The sequence below is a fragment of the Stenella coeruleoalba genome, assembly GCF_951394435.1.
Source record: "Stenella coeruleoalba genome assembly, chromosome: 9".
Lineage (NCBI taxonomy): Eukaryota > Metazoa > Chordata > Mammalia > Artiodactyla > Delphinidae > Stenella > Stenella coeruleoalba.
In genome coordinates, this window is record NC_137155.1 from 104,567,945 (window position 1) to 104,592,329 (window position 24,385).

Consider the following 24,385-nt stretch of genomic DNA (forward strand, 5'->3'; position numbering starts at 1 on the left):
AGACACACAATTTGACAGCCGCCAGTGGGAGAAAGTATCTGCAAACGAATCAACGGACAAAGGAGTAACCTCCAAAATATACAAGCAGCTCATGCAGCTCAATATTAAAGAAACAGACAGCCCAATCCAAAAATGGCCAGAAGACGTAAACAGACGTTTCTCCAAAGAAGACATACAGATGGCCAAGAGGCACATGAAAGGATGCTCAACATCACTAATCATTAGAGAAACGCAAATCAAAACTACAGTGAGGTATCACCTCACACCAGTCAGAATGGCCATCATCAAAAAATCTACAAGCAATAAATGCTGGAGAGGGTGTGGAGAAAAGGGAACCCTCTTGCACTGTCGGTGGGAATGTAAATTGACACAGCCACTATGGAGAACAGTATAGAGGTTCCTTAAAAAACTACAAATAGAACTACCATATGACCCAGCAATCCCACTACTGGGCATATACCCAGAGAAAACCATAATTCAGAAAGACACATGCACTCCAATGTGCACTGCAGCACTATTTACAATAGTCAGGTCATGGAAGCAACCTAAATGCCCATCGACAGACGAGTGGATAAAGAAGCTGTGGTCCATACACACAATGGAATATTACTCAGCCATAAAAAGGAAAAAATTGAGTCATTTGTTGAGACGTGGATGGATCGAGAGACTGTCATACAGAGTGCAGCAAGTCAGAAAGAGAAAAACAAATATCGTATATTAACGCATGTATGTGGAACTAGAAAAATGGTACAGATGAACCGGTTTGCAGGGCAGAAGTTGAGACACAGATGTAGAGAACAAACATATGGACACCACGGGGGGAGAGCCGCAGGGGGGTGGGGGTGGGGGGGTGATGAACTGGGAGATTGGGATTGACACGTATACACTGATGTGTATAAAACTGATGACTAATAAGAACCTGCTGTATAAAAAAATAAAATTAAAAAATAAAAAAAAACAACCAATACTTAACTTTCTTTGGGTTATTTGTATGGAAATATGTTAATATAAATGTTTCAGACATCACATGAAATTCCTAAAAATCTTAAAAAGAAAAAAAAATTAATACGCGAGAGAACAATGTGTCCACCCATGAAACACTGCTGCCTGCAGGAGACAAGGATGGCGAATAAAAGGGAACATATTCTGCTCCTTGACGCACGTATTTACATTGAAGAAGCAAGTTGCACGATGAAACCCCATTTCCCCTTCCTTCCTCAAGGGGAAGGCCCTGCAAGCTGCCGTCTGTCACTGAGACCGGACCCTCATCTCTGAGGAGTGGCCGCGACGAGGCCGAGCGATAGCAACACGCAGCCGACTCTGCCGTGGACGCGGCTGCCGAGGCCGCGAGATGGCAGGGAGGTTGCATCCTGTGATTTTCCACACGAGAGGGTGAAAACATGGGTCCCAGGCGTCAGACTCTCCAGTTGGACGATGATTTCCCCTGAGATCCCTCATTACGCCCCATAACATCTGCAGACCTGACCTCCAGAAACTGACCCTCACACCCAAGGACGATGGGCAGTTTGGAGGGGAGCCTACCTGGAAGGCCTGGGGCCGCCACCTCCAGCACACTGGCCAGCGGGGGCCGAGGCAGAGGAGTCCCGGAATCAGCCGCCCGCGGAGGGGGCATGGAGCACGGAGAACTGCAGCATTAGGCGGCAGAGGGGCCCAGGGAGAAACACAGAATCATGTCCAGAAAGTACTAGAACAAGCAGTTTAGGAGAGCGCAAATGTCCCCATGATGCTTCTTTTCAACCTAGCCTATAAAACCTTATTTCACGCCTACACCTCCGGGCTTACTACGGCAAGTCCTCCACTGCCGCTAAGACAGAAGGAAATGCAACGTGCTGCCAGGTACAAAGTAACAGAGCGCAACGCCACGGGCCTGTCCAGCCACTCGGATGCGCCCTCTAGTGGCCCAGCAGCAAAGAGCCACCAGCAGCAGAAGTCAAAACACCATCCCCATCCAGGACCCCAGGCCCAAAAGAACTCCTCCAGCTTCTGTGCGAGGCACCACAGGGCTCCCGAGACACCGAGTGCAGCCTGCTCAGGACTGGCCGGGGGAATCAGCTTAAAGACAGGGTGTTCCCGGGAGGGACCAGGTGTTCCGGGGAGGGGCTGAGTTGGGCTCAGGAAGGACGGGAATGCGGCTCCAGGCCCCGAATGTCCTTCCTGCCTGTCCCCTCGCATCGTGATCAAGGGGACCTCCAGACTGGCTCCCATAGGGCACAGCCGTGCTCGTCGGTCAGTGAGCGGACCTGTGGTATCATCATCATCCTCACCACTGTTCTAAGGAAAGAACCAGAACATATCCTCATCCCTTGGAAAATGGCTGTTTTTCTGGCCTTTGAACTGATGCACAGAGCTAACCAACTTAGCAGAAACTCTGCAATAATTCCACTGGAAAAAAAATAGGTGGGTATGATCCGTGTGATAGCTCCATAAATTGGAAACAGGGTATCAAATAAATAATATTTAACACTTGGAAATACTTACGTTTATAAAAGGGTTTAAAATATTTTACTTGATTTCAGCGTTTGACCTTCACAACAGCCCTGTTTGATCATCCACATTTACCAGACGAAGAAACTGCCCCTCAAAGAGGTTTAGTAACTCCACTCCCCTCCATACCCGCTGCCGGGAGACAGGCAGGCAGTGAATCACAAAACTAAACGTGCTCTCACCAAACGGCCCGGCAATCACAGTCCTTGGTATTTACCCAAAGGAGCCGAAAACTCATGTCCACACAACCCTGCACACAGACGTTTATAGCAGCTTATTCATAATTGCCAACACTTGGAAGCAACAAAGATGTCTTCCAGTAGGTCAACTGATAAATAAATCGGTCACTCAGCAATGGAATATTATTCGGCACTAACAAGAAACAAGCTGTCAAGCCATGAAAAGTCATGGAAGAAACGTCAAAGCATTTTACTAAGTGAAAGAAGCCAATCTGGAAAGGTGACATACTGTATGAGCCCAACTACATGACATTCTGGAAAAGGCAGTTAAAAGATGAGTGGTTGCCAAGGACTGGCGGGAAGGGAGGGGTGAGCAGGTGGGGCACGGAAGCTTTGGAGGGCAGTGAAACTACTCTATGCTGCCCTGCTGACCCTGCACCTCTCTGTGCATCTCAACCCGCATCTGGACGGCAGTCCCAGCAGGCCCAGAGGGTGAGGCGTGGCCACAGAGAGAGTGCAAAGCACATGAAAGAATTGCATGATGTTGCCAATTTGTAGCAAAAGAAACACATGTGGGGATGGATCTTCAGGATGTGAGGTCAAGGCGGAATGAACAGAAATTGGACCAGGCAGAGTTTATTGACATGGGGCCCTAAGCACAGATTCTCCAGCCAACGGCTCCAGCAGTCTCCACCGCTGGTTGACATAAATAGGGACACAAGGTCCCTACTGAAGTGAAGTGGAAACACCAGAACTCCCTTTTTACGTGACAGAGGCATGTGCCCAAAGGCTTAGAGAGAGCAGCACAATCGACCTGCCCATGACCCCAGGAGGGTCCAGAGAGCACGAGAAATAAGTTCATGGGTCCCAGCATCCTCGAAGGGCTCACAGAGATGCCCACGTGTGTCAGGAATACACTGGGAGTTGCTTCCATTCATCTGGGAGCCCTGAGTGCACCAGGATGATGGCGCCTTGGGGAGGCAGGGGCCAAGTGGGGGCACCTAAGTGCCAAAGAGAAGGGGATGTGGTCACCACAGAGCAAGTGGCCCACGAGGCCTGGGGCATTGGTTAGCTGCTGGCAGTGTTCGCAGAGCTGGACGAGGTGGGCCTTCCACCAGCATCCAGGGACCTGCACCAGCAGGAAAGTTCTACACCTACTGAATCGCCAACATAGTCACAGCCCCTCCACCATTTCCACACTTGGAACCTCCATGTCACAGACCAGAGCCCCTTGAAGGATGGGTGGGAGCAGGCCCCCTGGAGGAAAGACTCTGCTACACGAGCCAGACACTCATCCTGTTCATCTCGCCCCCAGCCTCCAGCAGGGGCCTGCCGCCTTCTACCGGGGCAGCTGTGCACTGAGGAAAAGGACGTCAGCACACTCTTCCGTGACCGCTGGACACCGGCTCTCAACTGACAGTAACACCAGAAGACCCAAAACATCACCAAGGCCCGCCAGGCACAGAGGGGCTTACGGGGCAGGTGAGCAAACCCATGCTGTGGTTACTCCCCGGCTCCGGAATGCACATACTCAGCGGCTACCAGAATCCCCACCCTGGTCCCTGACCTGCGGAGCGAGGGTATCACACGGGAAAGGCACTCAAAGCGCCTCCACTTAAGGCCACCACACGCAGCAGTTTCCACTTACAACATCATAGACCAAAAGCAACACCCCACTCCTGGAGCGGGTGAAGCAGGGTGAGGACTCCCCACGCCCGTCCGCGGATGGCGGCGGGTCCCATGAAGGGACCCGCATGGGGCCGACCGCCACCGCCGCTGCCGCCACGTGTCTTCTCTGTCGGAGCGAGTGGCACAGCCCACGGCACCTGCTCCCCCGCCCGCGGGAGCAGTCATCAGAGGAAGCCCGCTCTCACGGGCCAGGGCAGCCACAGCGCCACGTGTCAGCGCTCCAGCCCTCGGCGCCGTCCGGGGCTCTGGGACCCTGATCGCCTTTCCTCTCACGGGCCTCATGCAGGGGACACCGGTACACTGAGGACACTGTGGGCAGGAGGCAGCCACGGTCCCACGTGCCCAGGGGAGATGCCTGCGCTCGGAGGGTCCACGGCAGACCCGATGCTGCAGGAGCCCGGGAAGGCCGCGGCAGGTGAATCACAGCGCAGACCCTCAGGGTTCATCCTCTGCAGAAAACGTCTCTCCCTGGGGAGGCTGCGCCTGGCCTGCTCCCGGGCCTCATTCAAGACTGCACACTTGCCCGTGGTCCACGAGCAGCCGGGCGGCTGGGCTGGGACACTAGGAACGGGGCTCCGGCGGTGCGGCCGTTTTGCAGCGACACACACGGCCACACCCCCACCCTCACTGACCGGCAGCGCCAGCCACGGCTGCCGGGACCACCTCAAACCCAGGAGGGACCCAGGCCGCCTGCCCCCGCCCATCGCACACTGGCTGGCTCGGCCCTTTTCTGACTCCTCACCACCTAAGAGGCCAAGGGCTTTTAAGAAGAAGCAACATGTCTTCCAAGCACTTGGCTCCGTAGTGGCCGCTGGCCCAGCAGCAGGGCGCGGATTGGGCCCCGGCCTGCGTACCTGTGCGGGAGAGCGCCCTCAGGGTGGCTGTCAGGTGCTGCAGGACCCCTGGCGACACTTCGTAGTGGTGCACGTCTACGGCTGGAAGCTCCTGACACCGTCCAAACGCTCCATCTGCAACAAAGGGAGGCGGGTCAGGTAAGAGAGGAGACAGACAGACGGCCAGGAAGCCCTGGCCACGGCCGGTGGCGAGGCTCCGAGGGGCTGCCAGGATCAGAAGCACCTGCAAAGTGACAGTGTTTTAGGTGAAAAGCAGAGCTTCGTGGAAACCACAGATGCAAAGGCTGAGTCCGGCGTGGTTTGGGTTTTTAGTCTACTTTCCAGCCCTCCCTGCCCAGGCCCCGCCTTCTGGTCATTTGCCAGCAGAGACTTTCACACTTTCCATGTGAAGCTTTGCTTCTGCCTGTCCAGTGACCAAATGGTCAATAGTCTTCAGGCCCGTCTTCCAGATGAGAAACAGGACGCCTAGGAACCTAAGTGCCCGGTTGCAGGAGGCGCTGGTGGCGGGGCCATGGAGCCCTGGCAGGGCTGGCTTCCAGGGGGCCTCCTCAGAACGCAGTGAAGAACGGGGGCTCCAGGAACAGTGAGATATTAATGGGGACCCATTATCCTGCTCTGTCCTATTTGTCTGAAATGACAGACTCTGCTCATCAACATCTTTTCAAACCGCACCTTCTAATTAATTTAGACCCTAATTAGTCTTTATTCAGCGAATTGTTCACTTTGAGACAAGCTTCCTATGGGGGTTCAAACATTCAAATCACCGCCTTGGGTACAAAAGGCTAATTCAGGACCCAGGGCCTCGCCCAGGGCTGGGCGCAGGGGGAAAGCGCTTCCATTGTTCACTGCCTTTCAAATGCAACCAGTTTAATTAGCAGAAGCGCTTTGCCCAGCGCCAGGCTGATTGCTGCTGGCAGTCCATAGTCCACGTGTGCTTAAGGCGGACGCCGCGCGTGAGCAGCAGAGAGTCATCGTAAGTGTCCTCTCACAAGCACCTCCCGGATTTCCGTGGGCCTCTGCAAAGCCCAGAGAATCCGGGAGGCGACCTGCCGGGCTGCTGGGCTGCTGGGAGCAGGCAGACAGCGGCCACGTGAGAAGTTCAACCTTCAGCTTCTGCCCCCGCTCGGTGAGCGCCGCTGAAATTAACCCAACTGCCACCAGAGATCCGGGGACAGTTGTCTCGGACGGAGGGTCTCCTCCCCACTGCCACCCCCAGCAGGACGGACGGTCTGCTCGGCTGGAACACAGACGATAAGTGTCCCTGTTCTCCGATTCCGTTTCATGCAAAGAACTGCATGCCAGTGGGCGGTGTGCTTGGGGTGTGGGGCAAGGAAAGAGTGAGAAGCCCCAGAATACACCGGAACTTTCATGTCCCTCTTCAAGTGGAAACATCTTGAAACCAGGGAAGGAGCATTAAAACGGTCCAACCCAACATTTTAGATGAGAAAACTGAGGCTGGGGTGTAGGGAGGGATCAGTAGCTGAGCTGAGTGGCAGGCAGAGAAGTCAGGTCCGTATCAGCAACCAGCTAAGCGCCTGCGGGTAGCCCCGCTTCCGGGGACGTGTCTGAGAGCCCCTCCCGCAGGAGACACCCCACCACTCAGGCTGTCACAGAGGAGAATACGGGCAAAGACATTGCCTCGCTGTTTTGGAGTGTTCCAGGTAAATTCTCTCCCTTCTCAAGTGTGACGGCTTCATTCTTTCAATCTGGTTTGTGGTGTACACGTTGTAAATATATTCTAAGAAAAATATTCATCAGATTTTCTTGAAACCTTTCTTTTAAACATATATTTAGACTATAGATAACGTGATACATAATATTGTTTGTGCTTTTAGAATCAGTGTTAGCTAATCATTTAATTGTTTGGATCGTCTGAAAGCTAGCCCTGGGCGCTCTTCACCCCTAGACTCCAGCCACACTGGTGAGGCAGCGACACTGTCCCCAAGAGCTTCTTTTAGTTAATAAACTTTGTTTTTCAGAGCAGTGTTGAGTTCACAGCAAAATTAAGAGGAAGGTACACAGGTTCCCCATAATCCTCCTCCTCCCCATTATCAACATCCCCATCAAATGGCGCGTTTGTTACAGCTGACGAACCTACACTGACACGCCATCAGCATACGGGTACGGAACCCACAGTTCATGTTAGGGTTCACTCTTGGTGCTGTACTTCTATGGGCTTGAACAAACGTACACTGACGTGTACGCACTATCACAGTGTCATACAGAGTATTCTCACTGCCCTAGCATCCCCTGTGCCCCACCTGTTCATCCCTCCCTCCTCCCTGACGCCAGCAAGCAGTGATGTTTCTCACTGTCTCCATACATTTGCCTTGTCCAGCATGTCATATGGTTGGAACCATACAGAACACAGCCTGCTCAGACGGGCTTCCTTCACTCAGTCACATTCATTTCAGGTTCCTCCATGTCTTTCTGAGGCTCAACAGCCCTTTCTTACTAACAATGAACACTATTCCACTACCTGGACGCACCACCGTTTAGTTACCCATTCACCTACCCAAGGACATCTTGGTTGCTTCCAGGTTTGGGCGGCTATGGATAAAGCTGCTATAAACATCCGTATGCAGGTTTTTGTGTGGACGTGTTTTCGGCTCCTCCGGGTAAATGCCAAGGAGCACAGCTGCCGGATCCTATGGTAAGAGTCTGCCTAGTTTTGTAATTGACCACCGAGCTTTCGTCCCCACCAGAAGGGAGGGTCCCTGTTGCTCCTCGCCAGCGTCTGGTGTCAGCGTCTGGATCTTGGCTGTTCCGGTAGGTGTGCTGTGCTCATTACTGTCTTACCCAATGCATTTTTCGATAATGTCGTTCATCTTTACCACCATATTTAAAGGCCACCAAGGCGTAAGTGTACGCACATGTGTGCTATGTACTGTGTGTCTACATATGTGTGTTTTCACACCTGCAAATGTGTGTAGATGTGTGTTGTGTGGATGTGTGTGGATGTGTGTACATGCACTGTGTGCGTGTCCACCTCCATGTGTGTATGGGCGTATACGTGTGTACCGTGTACGTACATGTGTGTGTGTGTGCGCTGGTGTCCACATGTGTGTATGTGCGTACAGACACACACAGCCTCTAACACTTGTTTAACTGCCAAACTCACCACAAGAACAAGGAAGCTGCTCTTCCAACCTCTAAACTCACCCCAGAAACAGATGTTTCTAATACCTCTGTCCCAGAAACCTGGTTCCCTCACTTATTCCTCAACAAACAACTTCATTACTTCTTTCTCTGCTTCCGCTGGAGGACGGCGTACACTCTCGTCGGCACACCTCTGAGCATGTCCGGTCCCGTGTCCACAGCGAATCTGTGAGGCCCCTTCCCTCTCCAATGAGTGGACTCGTCCCCATGCACGCTGCTCTGTGCTGCCCCTTGACCCCCGGACACGGCCCTGCTCTAACGTCCCGCTGGACCAACAGGCAGCACAGCCGTGGGACGTGCACTCGGGGCAAAGACGGACAACAGCGGCTCCACTCTCAGGGGCTTCCAGCTCACAGGGCAGACGGCCCCACAGCGCTAGCACACGCAAATTATTCACCTCTAACTGTGACGTGGGCCACAGTGGACAGGCTACAAGGACAGCAGGAAGGAGGGGCAGCAGCCCCGTGCCACAGGCAGAGGCCCCAGAGAAGCGGCACCTAAGGAATGGCTGGCCCGCGCAGGGCTGGCGAGGACCTGCAGGCTGGGGAGCTGGAGCTGCAGAGGGAGGGAGGCGCCTGGTCACTGGGGCTCCGGGACCAAGAGTGACAGAGCTCCAGGCTGGAGCGAGCTGCGCAGGTCAGGCAGACACAAGGGCATGGGGAGGGCTCGGCCTTCCTCCGGGAGCTGCAGGAGCTGCCAGGGCCTTGCAGGCAGGGGCCGCTTTCTGCCAGGAGCCACGGGGCTGAAGGGGGCTGCTCGTGCAGAGGGGGTGGCTCAGCGAGGGCGGTGGAGATGGAAGAACTAGCCAGACCCGTAGGCTTTTCGGAGGTGAGCCCGCAGGACACCGATGCTGCCCAGCTACAGGACGGTCCCACCCCCGTGTCTGTGTCCCACAGAGGCTCTGGGCTCACGGGGGTATTCTGAGAGGCGGCTCACAGAACGTGTGTTTCTCCAAAGTAGTAACAAAGCCCTCTTGAGGCTGGCGGGCAGAGGCGGGGAAACAGCGGCGGCCTCCTGATGGCCACTGGCCCCAAGCACTGCCCACGGGCCTCCAGGGGAGGGAGACTGCATCCCTCCAGGGGAAAGTCACCCCCCAGACCTCTGTGGGAGGTGACCACAGCAACCACAGATGCAGGCACGGACTTGGACTTCCCAAACTTGGGGAACTGGGCGGAATTCTGAAGCTGTCCCCACATCCCCCATTTATTCTGCAGAGCAGAAGACGGATCCCCACTGCCTCTGGGGACCAGAGATTGGATGGGTCTAAAGATAGGAATGGAAGGGATGTTTGAGGCCCTGAGAAAGCAGATGGCCATCTCCCAGCCAACCAAGCACCACAGACCAGAAGTTCTGGGAGCAAAAGCTCTGTTTAGAGACACTCTGATTGTCAGTCACCTAGAACTGGGAGGCTGATTTCTTCCGCTGTGAAGGGAAAACATTAACAAGTTTTTGGTTGGATTTTTGGAAGAATGTGAAAAAACTGCTTGTTTATCTTGTCTGTTCATCTGTTTTAACCAGCTGCCCTCAGAGCACTATCTCTACAGGCAAACGTCACTTTCACTCATAACCATCACTATCCCCTCAACACCGACGCAGGCCCGTCTCAAGGCCTCCTCCTGGACCAGCTTCCCAGATCACTTCCCCCTGAGAATGTGGCACTGCGTGTCGCCAGCCTCACTACCACATGCGTGTGCACACACATGCACTCACATCTCCATGTCGACAGGACCCCCCCTCACCCCCCAACCCTTGGGCACCAACATACTTCTCTGGTCCAGGAGTGCCCGAGCTCCTAGGAGGCAGGCGTCACAGCTCCCGCCCCTGCAACCTCCCAAGCGTCTGACACTGCGCCCTGCAGCCACCGTGGATGAAATAAATGTCTGTATCTGATTAACTGGTGACCTTGCGTTTGCCTGGAATGAAACAGAGATGCCCAGAGAAATGTGTAACACCACCAGCTAGACCCTCACATAGAGTTAGGAGTCTTCAACTCCCAGCAGATGACCCGGCTGGGTTAGGGACCCGAATCACTGAGGCAAACCAGGGCTCACAGTGGGGACAGCAAACGATGCGCACGTGTCCCCATATCTTCTCAGCCAACACTGCACCTCCTCCCGTCTCATACTCAGGCTCAGGTGCTGCCACCCCCCCGCCCTGAGCACATCCACTTCCCAGCCTCACACATGGAGAAGGCGGGCCTAGTGCACCTCTGCTTGGGGGAGGGACACGTGGAGATGCTGAGCCTTCACCCTCAAGATGCCATGGCTTTCAGGGACTGCTGCGTGCTGGGTGTCTCAGAGAACGACCCAGAACCATCAGGTCAGGCCAGCGGGCAGCCATGGGCTGGAACAAGTCGGTTTAGGCTCCCCCTGAGACACCTGTTTTTGCTACGTGTCCCTTCAGTGACGTGCCTCGGGCTGGCGTTAAAGGGGCTTCTAAGAAAAAAGCCTATGGAACGTAATCGTGCGCCTGCTGAGAACAGTCACCCCCGGTGTCACGGCCATCTTTATCCTGAGACCATGGGAGGACCCCCCACCCAGACCCCAGCGCTGGGATGGACTGCCTTCCACCTTCCAGGACCCTCTCAGCCTGGGCCCGGCAGGAGACCAACCTTTCTCAGTTGTGCAGGCTTTGGTACTGTTCATTTCAGTGAAGTCAATATTTTCTTTGCTCCCATAACATTCCATCCTCTTTCCTCCTTTTCTAAGGTCTTTGCCTGTTTTTGTTTGTTATATGTCTTTTTTTACATTTCTTCATTATCTCTTTGGGAAGAGATCATAGGACGGGGGATTAATAAAGACGATGTGATCACCTAACCTCGACTCTCAAAGTGAGCTAATTAGCTGAGGGCACGTTTACAAATTATTGCAACGCACACAACTGCTCAGTAATTGTGTGAATAGTTTATGCGCGTACATAACACACGTGTGTAAACGTATTATCTTGGTTCCCTGGAAACCTCAAGATCAATGTTCTTGATTTTGCAGCAAGAAGAGATTAGGCAGCAGAGGCGCCACAATGATAAAGTCCTTGGAAATGAGGGTGCACCAGAGGCGGCTGTACAGTAATCATGGGGCCGGTGAGAGACACAGTATGAGTCACCTGCGTCAGAATCCCCTCCCTCAAAGGGAAGAGGCCACGAGCCTGCGAGGCAGCAGCCTCGCCCCTTGCCACAACCGCAGGCGATCACACGCTGTGGCATCATGCAGGTCCTCAAAACGCTGTGTACAGCAGGCACCAAACTCATGTTCATGCCCCTCGTGAGGGGAGCCGTGGGATGAGAGTAACAACAGGAATCTGTCCACAGCAGCCCATGCAAGGCAGGCGGGCACAGCAGGCGAGGCCACGGGGCCTCCGGCGGCACCTTCAGGGGACCCGGCCCACGCCCGGCCCGCGGGCCACGCCCGCTGCTCCACGCAGAGCTGCCCGTCACACTTGGTAAGACGGCCTGCTTGTCCCCTCTCCCAGCGGGAAGGTGGCAGGAAGGACAAGGCGGCAACAGTGACCCCTCGCGGCTCCGCCCCGCAGGCAGCGCCGGGTCCTCGGCAGCCTCGGCCGCAGCTCTGCCGCTCAGGCTGTGGACGCCCCCGCCGGACCCGCGCCAGCCACTGCGACTAGGGAGGCAGGGCAGCAAGACACACACAGGCTCGCACACACGCCTGTGCACACACACAAGCTGACACGCTCACGACTGCACACGAGCACGTGCGTGCACAACGCACACACCGCCACACGTGTGCACAGTCGCACAAGCTTCGCGCACTCTCGCCGTGCACACGCAGAAGAGCAGCTGGGAGCCTTCCCACGCCGACCCTGTGCCGACCCTCAGGGCACTGGGCGCACCGACCCGGCCTCGTCCCTGCGGAGCCCTCCCCAGAGCGGGGCGCACGCGCACGAGCCTCACCTTCCCCGCGCTCGCGGCTCCACCTCGGCCAGCCTGGGGCCTCGGACCCCGGGCTACACGGACGTGGGCGCACCTCACTGTGCGGGGCCCTGCGGGAGACCCTGTGGGTGCTCAGAGCGCAGGCTCAGCCTGACGGGCCGAGGGCACCTGTGCCCTCCCCTCTGGATTGGAGGCGCCCCTCATGCCCGGCGGGACAGCTGCCACCACAGAGGAAGTGCCAAGCACAGGCCACACCAAGGGCCCCACTGCAGAGGCATCCCTGCCCCTCAGCACCAAGCCCGCGGCCTGTTAATCAGGCCTCAGGCACGCACACACCCCTCGCCCCTGGAGAAGCAAGCCAGGGTCTGCAGTCCCGCGTCTGCAGAGTCCACGAGCAGGCAGTCACCCCGTCTATCGACAGCCACCTGCACCAGGCTCGCAGGCCAGTCCGGGGAGCCCCAGGCTCCAGTGTCCTGACGTTCCAGGCTGGGGCACCCTTTCATTCTCTCCTGATTCCCCTTCTGGGACCCCTCAGAACCCCAGGGGTTCCCCACCCACCCCTCCAGGTGGAAGCTGCCCTACCGTGCTGCCCAGGGCTCCCTTGATCGCACAGGACCTCTTACACTATCGTCGCATAGGAAGGAACCCACTGCTCCCTCAGAGCCCCAGGGGTGCAGCAGCAAGAAAAAAGCCCTCCCCAGACATTTCTGGAGAAGAGAAAAGTAACAGCAGCCCGGAACCACTGCCCTGTTGAAAAGAATTCTCCGGAGAAGAGAAAACTCTTTTCTTGGAGTTGATAGAATACCCTCCACATACGCTCGTGCGGCGAAGCCGTGAAATTGTTGCTGTTCTCGGGGAACGCGGTTCCAGGCTCCTGAGACGGGGCAGCGCGCGCACAGCACGGCCGGGCCGCGGCCCCCGGGCTCAGGAGGCGGTGACACCCCACCACCCCTTCTGCAAATGTCCGTGGTCCACCTCCCCACCCTGCAAAGTGGAACGAGGTCCGGGAAGGTAAACTTGGTACTGAGCCCCAGGCCAAGGGGCCGGGCTGGGGGTCAGGGCACAGCCAAGCAGAGGTCAGGCCCGCCCACGTGGGGAGAGTGTGAAGACGGCAAAGAACAGAGCCTGCTCCCGTCCAAGCGCGTTCCTGAGCATTTTACTTGTAGTAACTCGTCGAGTCCCAGACATACTCCCAGGAACGTGCTGCACATGGGCCCCATCAGCCCACTTCACACAGAGGGTCCGGAGTCACCCAAAGTTACAGCCCCAGCTCCCACCGTAATGCCTGCGGGTCCAGCCAGGATCCTCCAAATGGCCTCCCTGCACTGTCTGGCATCAGCAGAGCACAAGCCTCCTTTCAGAACGTGATCCCAGTTTTTGACATAGAAAACGTGGTCGTCATAGTTACGCTGCAGTGATGGAGTGTCTTGTTCTCTAAAATCCCTGTGGTCCCGTGTATGTCAGCTCTCAAAATAAGAGTGAACGTTTATGGACGGTTACGGGGTGCCAGGCCCCATTCTTGACACACTCAACCCGGTTAATCCTATGACAGTCCTCAGTGGTCTAAGCTATCACGGTCCCCTTTCTCTGTCGGGAAAACTAGGGCCCAGAGAGGTTGAGCGACTTGCCGCAGGTCACACAGGAAGTGGCAGGCTGGCTCCAGCGTCCATGCTCTTTACTACCGTCACGCCAGCTCTCTCGTGTGGCTGCGACGAGAAGCACGCAGCCGGGGCATGGGGAGCAGGGCCAGCTGCTCCAGGTTCAGGCAGCTCAAGGACCCTCGCCATTGTGACTGCCCGAGCCCACATCCAGGACGGAAGGAGAAAGGGGGCTGGCCAGCACGTGGCTCCCGTAGCCAGTGGGCACCAGCGACAGCTCTCTGTGGACTCCGCACCTCGGCCAAGTCGCCCCCGCGGCCACAGGAAGCGTCCATGGCCTTCTGGAGGTCGTTCCCCACCCCTGTGCGCGGCCATCCTGGAAGCGGCGCCTCCCACCCACTGGGCTCAGGTGAGCGAGGGCAGCTCCACCGTGGTGACCGCCGAGACGCGGGGTTACTGAGGCAGCTGGGGCTCCCCCGATTGAAAAGGGACCCACAGACCGGTGCTGCCTCCAGACCTGCGGTCAGCCCTGCCACGCCGCCACTCCCAGCTCAGCTCAGGGCTGAGGGCTGGATGAGGCCAGGACGTCCTCACTGCTCAGCTGCTTCCGTGTTTCCCAAGGAAACAAAATCAAAGGCAAAGCATCCGATAGTCGCCGTGACTCATGGACGTGCTCAGCGTCTGACAGATCGGAGAACTCGACGGAACCCGGACCTTAAGAAACTAACAACCTAGGTAAAGTATCAAGACAGATACGATTTTCTTTCAGGAAGCAAACAGTCCACACAGCTAGTCCCCGTGCAGCGTTGCTGGGAAGGTACAGAGGTGCGGCCGCTGTGGAAAGTACGGAAGTCCCTCAAAACCTTAAATGTAGAATTAGGGCATGGCTCAGCAGGCCCGCTTCTGAGGGCTCCCGGGACACACACGGGGAGGCGGAGGCCTGGGGAGAGCCCCCAGCCAGCCAGGAAACACTCCTCCGGCTTCACTTGGGCCCCTCCTCCCAGCGGGACCCTGGGGTGAGAGACGCCTGGCGGCTGCTGACCCACCCACCCGCAGGTGTGAACTGTACAGCCTCGTGCTGAGGGCCCATCAGAACCAGCTTCCAGGACCCACGGGGATCCCATTAAACAAAACCAAAGCTACCTTTTGGGGACCCCGGGGGGCATCGCACTTTTCCGGGGTAAACAGCCTCAGGAACGCACTTGGGGAGGTGGGAGAGGGCAGAGCCTGCAGCCTGGTGGGCGCCACGGGCCGGCGGGGGCCCTGCTGCCCATCCCCCCGGGGTTGCCCCCGCACAGCCGGACCCCGACGTGGAAGGCCGTCCGCGTGACCTGGAGGCCTTCCTCAGCGGTGGTTTAGGCTCCGGCCGCGCAGAGAGCCAAGGAGAGGGCGCACAGGCCCCCCCAAACGCCGGGAGCCTCCTCCGCTGACCTTGCCGCCGGCTCCGCGCGGTGCTTCCCTTAGAACAGCCCGGCCGATCACCGACAGCCAAGGCGGGGCCCGGTCTGTGCAAGGCCGCCACCCACACCCGGCTGCAGCTAAACTCCTCAGGGACTTCCGACCCCTGAGACCGAAGTGTTTGGGGCGCCGGCACAGAAAGCTCTGGGTCTCCAGAGCCAGCGGTGGGAGCTGGCATCTGGGATCCTGAGCACAGCACTGACCGTCAAAGGCGAATCACACCTGCGCCTCCAAAGCTCAGCCCTTCCTGCAAAGAAAACCCGACTCAGCATCACGGGGACGGCTTCCAGCTGCTGGAACCGGACCGTCTAGGCGGGGCAGCAACAGATCCCCAGTGCAGGCGCTAACCTCTCTGAGCCGCTTCCTCCGTCCTCCTGGCTTCTGCTCTCTTCCCACCACGGCCAGACCCCGGCCTGGCCACCTGCCCGAGGCTCGCGCCCCAGCGCCTGGGTCTCTGCGCCTCAGCCCGCAGACCACACCCCGGGATTCTGGAATACACGGGGTTTTTTAACCAGAGCTGAAGAGAGCAGCAGCGTGTATTGTGTTCAGGCCCTTTCGTCCTACAGACCCAAAGGCTGAAGTCCTGCGGGGCCGGGTGACCTGCCCGGGTCGCCGCCGCCCTTGCCCCCCGCTCACCACCAGGACACGCGCCGCCTGCAGCCACCCTCACCCTTGGCCCTGGTCTGATGCTTCGGCGCCCACGGTTTTCCGTCAACCAGTGACAACAGAGTAAAATTTAAAGTCTGGGTGGGAAGACAACACACCACTCTGGGCTAAGTCCTAAGAAGATCCTGGTCGGACGGCTTCCACACTGCTGAGCACGACGTTGAAGCTGCAGTTCATGCTCGCTGCAGGCCTGAAGGACTGCGTCTGCCTCATACCCGAGTTCTACTAAAGGGCGAGGAGACAACAGCAGGAAACAGGCTCCAGTCCCAGCTTTGCCGCCAGCCTGCTGTGCAACCCCGGGCATGCGACTTCCCTTCTCTGTGCCTCAGTTCCTAAAACACAGCAGCTGAATTAGATATTTTCCAAGATCCGTTCTGGTTTGAACGCTCTGGGCTTGCGTGAAAGCCCGTGGGGCACCAGGAGCCTCTGCACTGCAGGTGCTCTGAGACCAGGAACTGCCCACCTTCACCCCTTCCGAGAGTGGCAGCCAGCCCCCGCCAGCACCGGCTCCTCCCTGCACTGGGCCCGTCTGTCCACTTGTGTCTGAACAGAGAACTGAACAGAGGCGGCCGCCACAGCCAGAGACCTGCGTGGTGCTGCCCTCGAGTAGCCGGGGGCCTCGGCCCGAGAGCACCGGGCGGGCGGAGGTTCACTCCAGTCCCCAAAGCACCAGGCTTTGCAGAGCTGCTCAGCCACGCTCAAGATCCAGTGTCCACCACCTGGACGCCACGGGGACTGCTGTGCACACAGGCGGCCCGAGGGGACGGAATCCAGAGGACCCTAGGTGGAGAGGAGTGCCGCGCCTGTGGCCCCTGAGACCATGGAGAAGGAGCCGGCTTCCGACGGGGGCGAGCTCGGCCCCTCGGCTGCTGCCCCGCTTCCAGGACCCAGCACTGACCAGCCTCCAGGCGTCTCATTCTCAGAACTGAGGTCACAGCCATTGAGCCTTACGTCCAACCTTTTTTTATGGTGGAGAATTCTTTCACACACATACACCCATGCCAGATGTCTTTGTGGCTCTGCCTCTGTGGCAGTTCAATAAATTATTAAAATCCCCACTGTTGGGATACAGACAGCTAATGTAAAAGATGGTCATTTTGAGCATACGGACAATAAAGCCGGTTTGACTGCAGAATTGTGGATAAAACCCTCCCTGGACTCTGAGTCACTCGTCCCTCTTTGTTTCACCTCATATGTGAACGTTTATATTTCTTAGAAAACCGCACACAGCCTATTGTTTCCCCCTTTTCTCCCACAGGCCAGGGACTCCAGGCAAGTGTAAGAGTCGGTGCAGCAGCCTGACTGCCGAGGGCAGCACGGCCGCTTCCCTCTGCTCCTCGGCTAGGATTTCCCATTTCAACTCCAAATTCATCCGACTCACGCTACAGCTCTTTGCTGCTTCCTTACTTTTGTTGCTACTGTCGTCAGAGGAAAGCAGAACATAATTAAAAATCATGATAGTAAACTCCCAACTGAAAGGCGCCCAGAACTCTAGCGTAAACCCAGCGCTGGCCTGCAACACAGGCCCAAGGCACGCCTCTGAGTAAGTGAATAAGAGGCCCGTCTCAACGCGCACCAGCCTCGCAGACATGGAGATGGAGCCTCACGTCTTCTCTAGGAGTCAGATATGTGGACAAGCGATAACATCATAAAAAAGCTAAAGCACACCTTCTAATAGCCAAGTTGTCTTTGCATTTTCTATGGGGAAGTTAGATGCACTGTCGCGGGGAGAGAATGTTCACGCAGACCAACCAAAACGCACCATCGTCACCCTCGAAATCGCTGCTGGGAAGCAGGAAGCGCCTTCGGAAGCACAGCCTGGAGGAGCCCAGAGGGCTGTGTGACTTTCACCCTATGCTCAGCCTCTCTGGTCGTCAGGGGCTTGGGGTTTGAATTTTGTTGGTTTGTTTCTGAAAATAACAGAGAGGAACCAAATGATCTGAACCTCTCTTCCAATTCTACAATCCCACGTTCTTGTACAAACAACCAGGAAATAAAAGGCAAGATTCAAGGGCAGAGGAGAGTGGAGTGGACGCGGGGCTTGTGTGCAGGAAGACAGCTCCCAGACGCTGGCAGGGTCTCAACTACACTAAGGGGCATTTACTGGAAGAAAGACAATTAAAAGATGAAGAAGCAGGGCTTCCCTGGTGGCGCAGTGGTTGAGAGTCCGCCTGCCGATGCAGGGGACACAGGTTCGTGCCCCGGTCCGGGAAGATCCCACATACCGCGGAGCGGCTGGGCCGGTGAGCCATGGCCGCTGAGCCTGCGCGTCCGGAGCCTGTGCTCCGCAACGGGAGAGGCCACAACAGTGAGAGGCCCGCGTACCGCAAAAAAAAAAAAAAGATGAAGAAGCAAACACCAAACCACTGACTGCGCCCGATTTGCAGGCCTCAGCTGCAAGCTCTTGGGTGGGGTGTCCCTGCCCACAGGCGAGGGCCGGCCTGGGCTGACACACCGGCCAGGCTTTTTTGCTGCCGTCTGTCCTGAGCGCACAGACAAGCAGCAGGAAGCAAGGTGGTTTATCTGAGGCAGCTAATCTCCCATCAGCAACTCTCTGCTCCAGCCCGTTGCCAGGGAACCAGGCTGCCTCTCTTATCAGCCCGGAACGTTCCACTGACTATTCAGAGAAGAACAGAAAGGCCTGGCGCTTAGGGCTGTGAGCAGCACCGAATGAAAATGGCACATTATGCGGGATACGGGGACGGAATCTGTAGCCCTCGTCTTATCTGGACGGTGACAGTTACTCAAAAACAGCCACCCATCACTTGCCTCTGCACCCACTCCTGTCCCACCTACTGAAGAGGGTTTTGCCCACCTTCCAGAGGGAGGGAGGGGAGGGAAGAGGAGGGAGGGGGAGGAAGGAGGAGGGAGGGGAGGGATGGGGAGGGGAGGGAGGGGGAGGAAGAAGGAGGGAGGGGAGGGATGGGGAGGGAAGGGAGGGAGGGAGGGGAGGGGAGGGAGGGGAGGGGAGGGGAGGGGAGGGAGGGGAGGGAGGGGAGGGGAGGGGAGGGAGGGGGAGGAGGGAGGGGGAGGGAGGGGGAGGAGGGAGGGGAGGGGGGAGGAGGGAGGGGAGGAGGGAGGGGGAGGAGGGAGGGGGAGGAGGGAGGGGAGGGAGGGGAGGGAGGCGAGGGGGAGGGGAGAGAGGGAGGGAGGGAGGGAGGGGGAGGGAAGGGAGGGAGGGAGGGAGGGGAGGGGAGGGAGGGAGGGAGGGGGAGGGGAGAGGGAGGAAGGGACTTGTCCATACCCAGGTTTATCGTAAGGATCCCTCACCTCTCCCCCTCCCTCTCTCTCTCCCCTAACCCCTCTTCCTCCCCCCTCCCCACTTCCCTGCCCCCTCCACTCTCACAGACAGAGGCAGCTCCTCAGAACGGAAGGTCCTGCATGCTGAGTCACCCACATATATGCCCTCCAGCCCAGGGCCACCCAGCCGAGCCACTCACAGCCCCGAGTCTGGGAAGCCCAGAGGGCCTGCCCCTGGCTCCAGCCTCAGGAGGATGCCCCAGCCAAGGTCAAGCCCACCGAGACCCTCTCCCCGCCTTGTTCCCAGCTCTGTCCTCAAGCTGGTGGAAGGAGGACCACGTGGCCAGGGAGGCACACGGGGGAGGGTGGCTCTGTGGCCACCAGCCTTCCCCTCAGGGGGGTCCAGGAGGCGCAGACCCCAGGCCAGAGCCTCGCCTCAGGGGCCTGCCCTCTGGCCCGCCGGGAGCCCAGCTCTCCTGGGATGGCGATGCACGTGTGGGCGTGCCTGCCCCCCAGACCCAGCAAGGCCCCACGTGCTCAGGGAATGCGTTAGGGTGCATCCTGGAGATGACCCCACCCTCACCCTCCCGACGTTGAAAGTGCAGGGTCAGGGGCTCTACTGCCCTGGTCTCCCTTCCCTCAGCGTTCTGCGCGTTCGGGGGGGGGGCAGTGGGGCCCTGCTGTACTGGAGGTTCCTGTTTCACCTCACCCCTCCCAACAGTCCCAGGACGCTCTCCACATCGCGGGGTCCAGTCCGTGCAGCTGGGAATCGGCTCACCGCTCCCCCAGGTCTCAACCTCCTGGCCCCTCCGACCCCCGGCATCACCTACCCTCCCTGGCGTCCAGTGAGCCCTGCATTCTGAAACCATCATGTGCCCACCTGTCCCCTTGCAGTAGGGAAGGTGGGTCCCACTCACCAGAACGCCTGGCCCATGGAAATTATTTAATAATAATGTACCAAAATCTAAAGAGGGACGTGAAGAGATATTTGCACCTGCATGTTCACAGCACCCAGGAAGCAACTCAAGTGTCCACTGACGGATGAACAGATAAACAAAATGTGGTCCACCCATGATTCAGCCTGAAAAAGGAAAGAAATCCTGACAGCTGCTACAACAGAAGGACAAATACTGTATGATTCCAGTTACACGAGCACCTACAGTGATCAAATTCATACAAACAGAAAGTAGACGGTGGGTCCCAGTGGCCGGCGGGGGGGCAAGGGGAGTTGTGTTTAATGGGGACAGAGTTTTAATTTGGGAAGATGAGAAGTTTCTGGAGATGACGGTGGTGACAGCTGCACAACAATGTGAGCGTACTGGATGCCACAGAATTATGGGCCCAAAAGGTCAAAATAAACAGCACATTTTCTGTTACGTATATTTTACTACGTTTCTAAAGGAGCAATAAGAAACTTGGCGAACGAATGAGAATGAGAGAGTAGCCCCCCACTTGGAGGAGGGTGACGGCAGACAGGCCTGCAGACTCACCAGGCTGTAAATTCGAGACGGCGTGAAGTGATGGTCAGAGAGCTGCCCAGGGATAAGGAAGAAGCAGCGCTACTCCCCGAGGCCCGCGATCCAGAACCTCGTGGGCCAAAGCCGTCCGTGTGTGGGTTAGAACGCATCATCAGAACCCAAGACCTCATTAGGGACAAGCATATCCAGGGGAAGAGCCCATGATTTAACTCGAAAGTGTCTTGGTTTTGATTTGAACAAGATCACCTCCTGGGGGGATGAGTTTTTTTATTTATTTTTTTTAAGATTTTTTTTTTTTATGTGGACCATTTTTAAAGTCTTTATTGAATTTGTTACAATATTGTTTCTGTTTTATGTCTTGGACTTTTGGCCATGAGGCATGTGGGATCTTAGCTACCCGACCAGGGATCGAACCCACACCCCCTGCACTGGAAGGTGAAGTCTTAACCACTGGACCACCAGGGAAGTCCTGGATGAGTTTTCTCAAAGAGTGGATTTACAAAAACAACTTCATTTGGTTTCCTGTTGGCAGAAAGATCTCTGGTGAGGCTGACAGCCAGTCTGGTCCCTGCCAGACCCCAGACAGACCTCCTGAGAAGAGCCAGCTGGACCCAGGAGCCTCGTCCAGTCAAGGTCAAGGACAGTCCCCGTCCTCACATGGCCTTCACAGGCTTCCATCAAAAGGACCAATTTCAGCAACTCTCTACGTCGTTTTCTCAAAGACTAAAAATAATATTTCCCATAAACCAACATGGATCGCCCTTAATTACTGCACTGCAGCCGAGGCTATTTAAAAACCAAGCTCAGAGAAGAGCTGACAAACATTAATGAGCAGCGATGCACACATGGTATAGGAAATGAAAGGATAATGAAAGTAATTTATTTGAAAATTAAAATATGATTAAGAATGGCAGCCCTGCAAGAGCCCAGATGCCTAAGGAGAGGAATGTGCAGCCAGCTCTCATTGAGGCCCTGATGAACCGCTTTCCTTTCTCTGACAGTTTTAATATCAAGTAACTGCACTAATAGACGGGGTGTCCTCTCAGAACCCAGGACCTGGGACACACACAGAAGCAGGGCGCCAAGGGCACCACATCTAGTGAGGCCTCACCGAGACCACACTCAACAGAGGGTCCCTCAGATGGGGGCGCAGAGCCCAGTGTCCACCCACACCCAGGACGCTGCGGGTACCGCTGACAGAATCCTCAGAGCCTGGGCTCTAATTCTCAGACTCTAAGACCACACACAGTAGCCACAGGAGACAGACAGCAGGTTCTTAAGACTTTACAGCAGGGCACCGCCTGACTGCAGCTCAGGTGCTGCCCAGGCAGCCCGGAGCCGTCCAGGGAAAGTCACACCAGGTGACCTTACAGGTGGCTCCTGAAGCAGGTACGGACGTGAAGGTACTGAGAGGCTGGACCCTAGTGTCCCCGCTGGCTCCACAGTTGACCTCACGAGGGCCTCGGGCAGGAGGCTCCCAGGGCGTTCCCTGTCCACGTTCAGTCCCCCGGGGCTCTGGCACAGACTCGGGCCCTCCGGGGCGTCTCGAGCCGGCACAACCAGTGCCGTGCTGACAGCGGTGACGCAGAACCGTGCCTGGCCTCTTGCGCTGGCCCTGACCTCCGGGCCGTTCCCGCTGTGACCCTCAGGCGCCTGCTCCCCGCTCGCCACAGTTTCTTTCCTGCTCCCTGAGCCTGTGCCACCTGATCCAGACCTTTTCTGTTATGCAATTTGAAACCCAGTCCCAGACTGGAGAGGTGAGAAAGTTGCGGCACCTCCCGCCCCCGCCCCCCGTCTCCAAGCTCTTCCAAGGGCACTGCAGGGACAGCGGTGTCCCTCTGCCCACCAAGGACACGGACGCACAGCCAGGCTACCCCCAAGCGGCCACACCAAACATCAGGACCCCCCATGGGATCAGGCAACAGGGATGGATGGGCCAGAGGAAGGCTGGTGCAAGGAGCACACACATACCCGCGCACACACACACACACACACGGGAGAAAAACGTGTTTTCTTCACCTGTAATGAAGGAGGTGCCCAAAGGGTCGGCGAGGGTTTTGTGTGGCGATGGTTCTGACCGCTGCTGTTTGCTGAGCGTTCAGGCTCACCCATTTTAATACCAAATAATGACTGTTGGGGGCGTGCAAGTGGGGCACGCTCTTTCTAAAGGACAATTCTGCCATCTGATCAAAAGGTTTAAAATATTCAGACCTTTCTCTAAAGCGCCTGGAGCACTCAGAGCAGGACCTCGCCAGACGTCGGCATGTCCGTCGCAGCTCAGAGAGCCCACTGCTCGCTCACCGAGACAGCGAGGCGCACACACCAGGCTCCGCGCTCAATCGGCCACTGTTAAATGACCCGCGTGACCTCAGCTTCTCTTCTGCCTGTCACCACATTGCAGCTACAACAACAGGGTGAGACTGGCAGATCCAATAAAGTGTCCTAAATTCTTAAAGTCTCAAAGAACGTCACTATTACATTTCAATCATCATATTAAGACTGATGAGCTATTTATCGGCCTCAGTTTGTAGAGAATATTCAGTTATTTCAGAAAAACTCCTTTTGATTCTGTAGAAAAATAATAGCCATTTGCAAATGTGAGGTGTTGGTTTTGTTTCGGGCTTCAGGTTTGCATACCAGTTTTCTACAGAAAGTGTATGATAAACGTTTTGTGTTTAAGAATGTTTACAGAAATGAGTGGTATGTATTTTCATAGCCCAGGTCTACACAGTTCTGTGTTCGTGAAAAGCAGTGGACTGTCTCTCCCTCCCTCCTATACCACACACGGTGCGATGAGGAACATCTCTGTATTCATTCTCCAGGGTAGGGGTGCAGGTCGAGTGTGGCCCTCGGCACCAGGAGCCTGTGCCCACCCAGGGCCCGGGCGTGTGTCCTGGTGGGACTCCTGCAGCTGGAAGGATCCCGTCTTGACTGGGTGCAAAGCACACGCACGTGAGCACAATCACTACTGGAAGCAGCAGCAGGACACACGTGAACTGCCAGGACCCCGTGCACGGCTCTCCCCCGCTTGACGGTAATGAGGAATCACCATGGCAACCCTGAACAAGCACGACACTGCTGGTTTCCCTCACGCAGCGCCAGGGAGGCATCTCCAGCGGCCGGCACCCATGCTGTTTGAAGGACGGGAGGCCACGTCATCACGGGCGGTTCTCCCGCCACGTTTGGTGGGTCTGGTTCAAGGGCACTTTCCTGCTAAATCAATCGTCATTCACAGCTGGAGGTCCTGCCCCTGGATTTTTCTCTTTGCCTCTGGTCACCAGAGATCCAAAGGCTGCTGCCACATAACTGATTTCTGTTTCCAGGGTTTGCAAATAGAAATAAACCTTGAAAATGACCGAGGACGTGCCAAGGAAAGCGAGGGTGAAGCCGTGCCTTTCCTGATTTCTGGTGCGTGTTCCTACTGCAGCAGCACAAACGCACCGTTGCTGCAAAGATCTGTCTTCTTCTTCTTGGGACTTGAAAAGGATCACTGCAGGGGCCGGGGAGCTGACTCTGCTCAGAAGAGTCCCTGTGGGCCTCCAGGAAAGGCAAGTTCACCCAGAAGGAGGGGATGAGCCTGTGCCTAGGCCACAGGGAATCTGCAGATCTGGTTTCTCCACCCCTGTGCTCTCATGGGAGCTACAGTTTTAGGACAAAAGCGTATGGGGCAAAGGTG

General features: G+C 56.6%; 1 protein-coding gene across 4 annotated transcripts in view; it reads right to left on the reverse strand.

Moving 5' to 3' along the window:
* Window positions 1-24,385, reverse strand: part of PTPRN2 (protein tyrosine phosphatase receptor type N2) — a 697,620-nt gene that overhangs the window by 513,320 nt on the left and 159,915 nt on the right. For all 4 annotated transcript variants that reach the window (XM_079932273.1, XM_079932275.1, XM_079932274.1 and 1 more), the window contains exon 3: window positions 5,228-5,341. In XM_079932273.1, coding sequence (XP_079788399.1) covers window positions 5,228-5,341 — 114 coding nt within the window. The remainder of the gene's footprint in view (window positions 1-5,227; window positions 5,342-24,385) is intronic.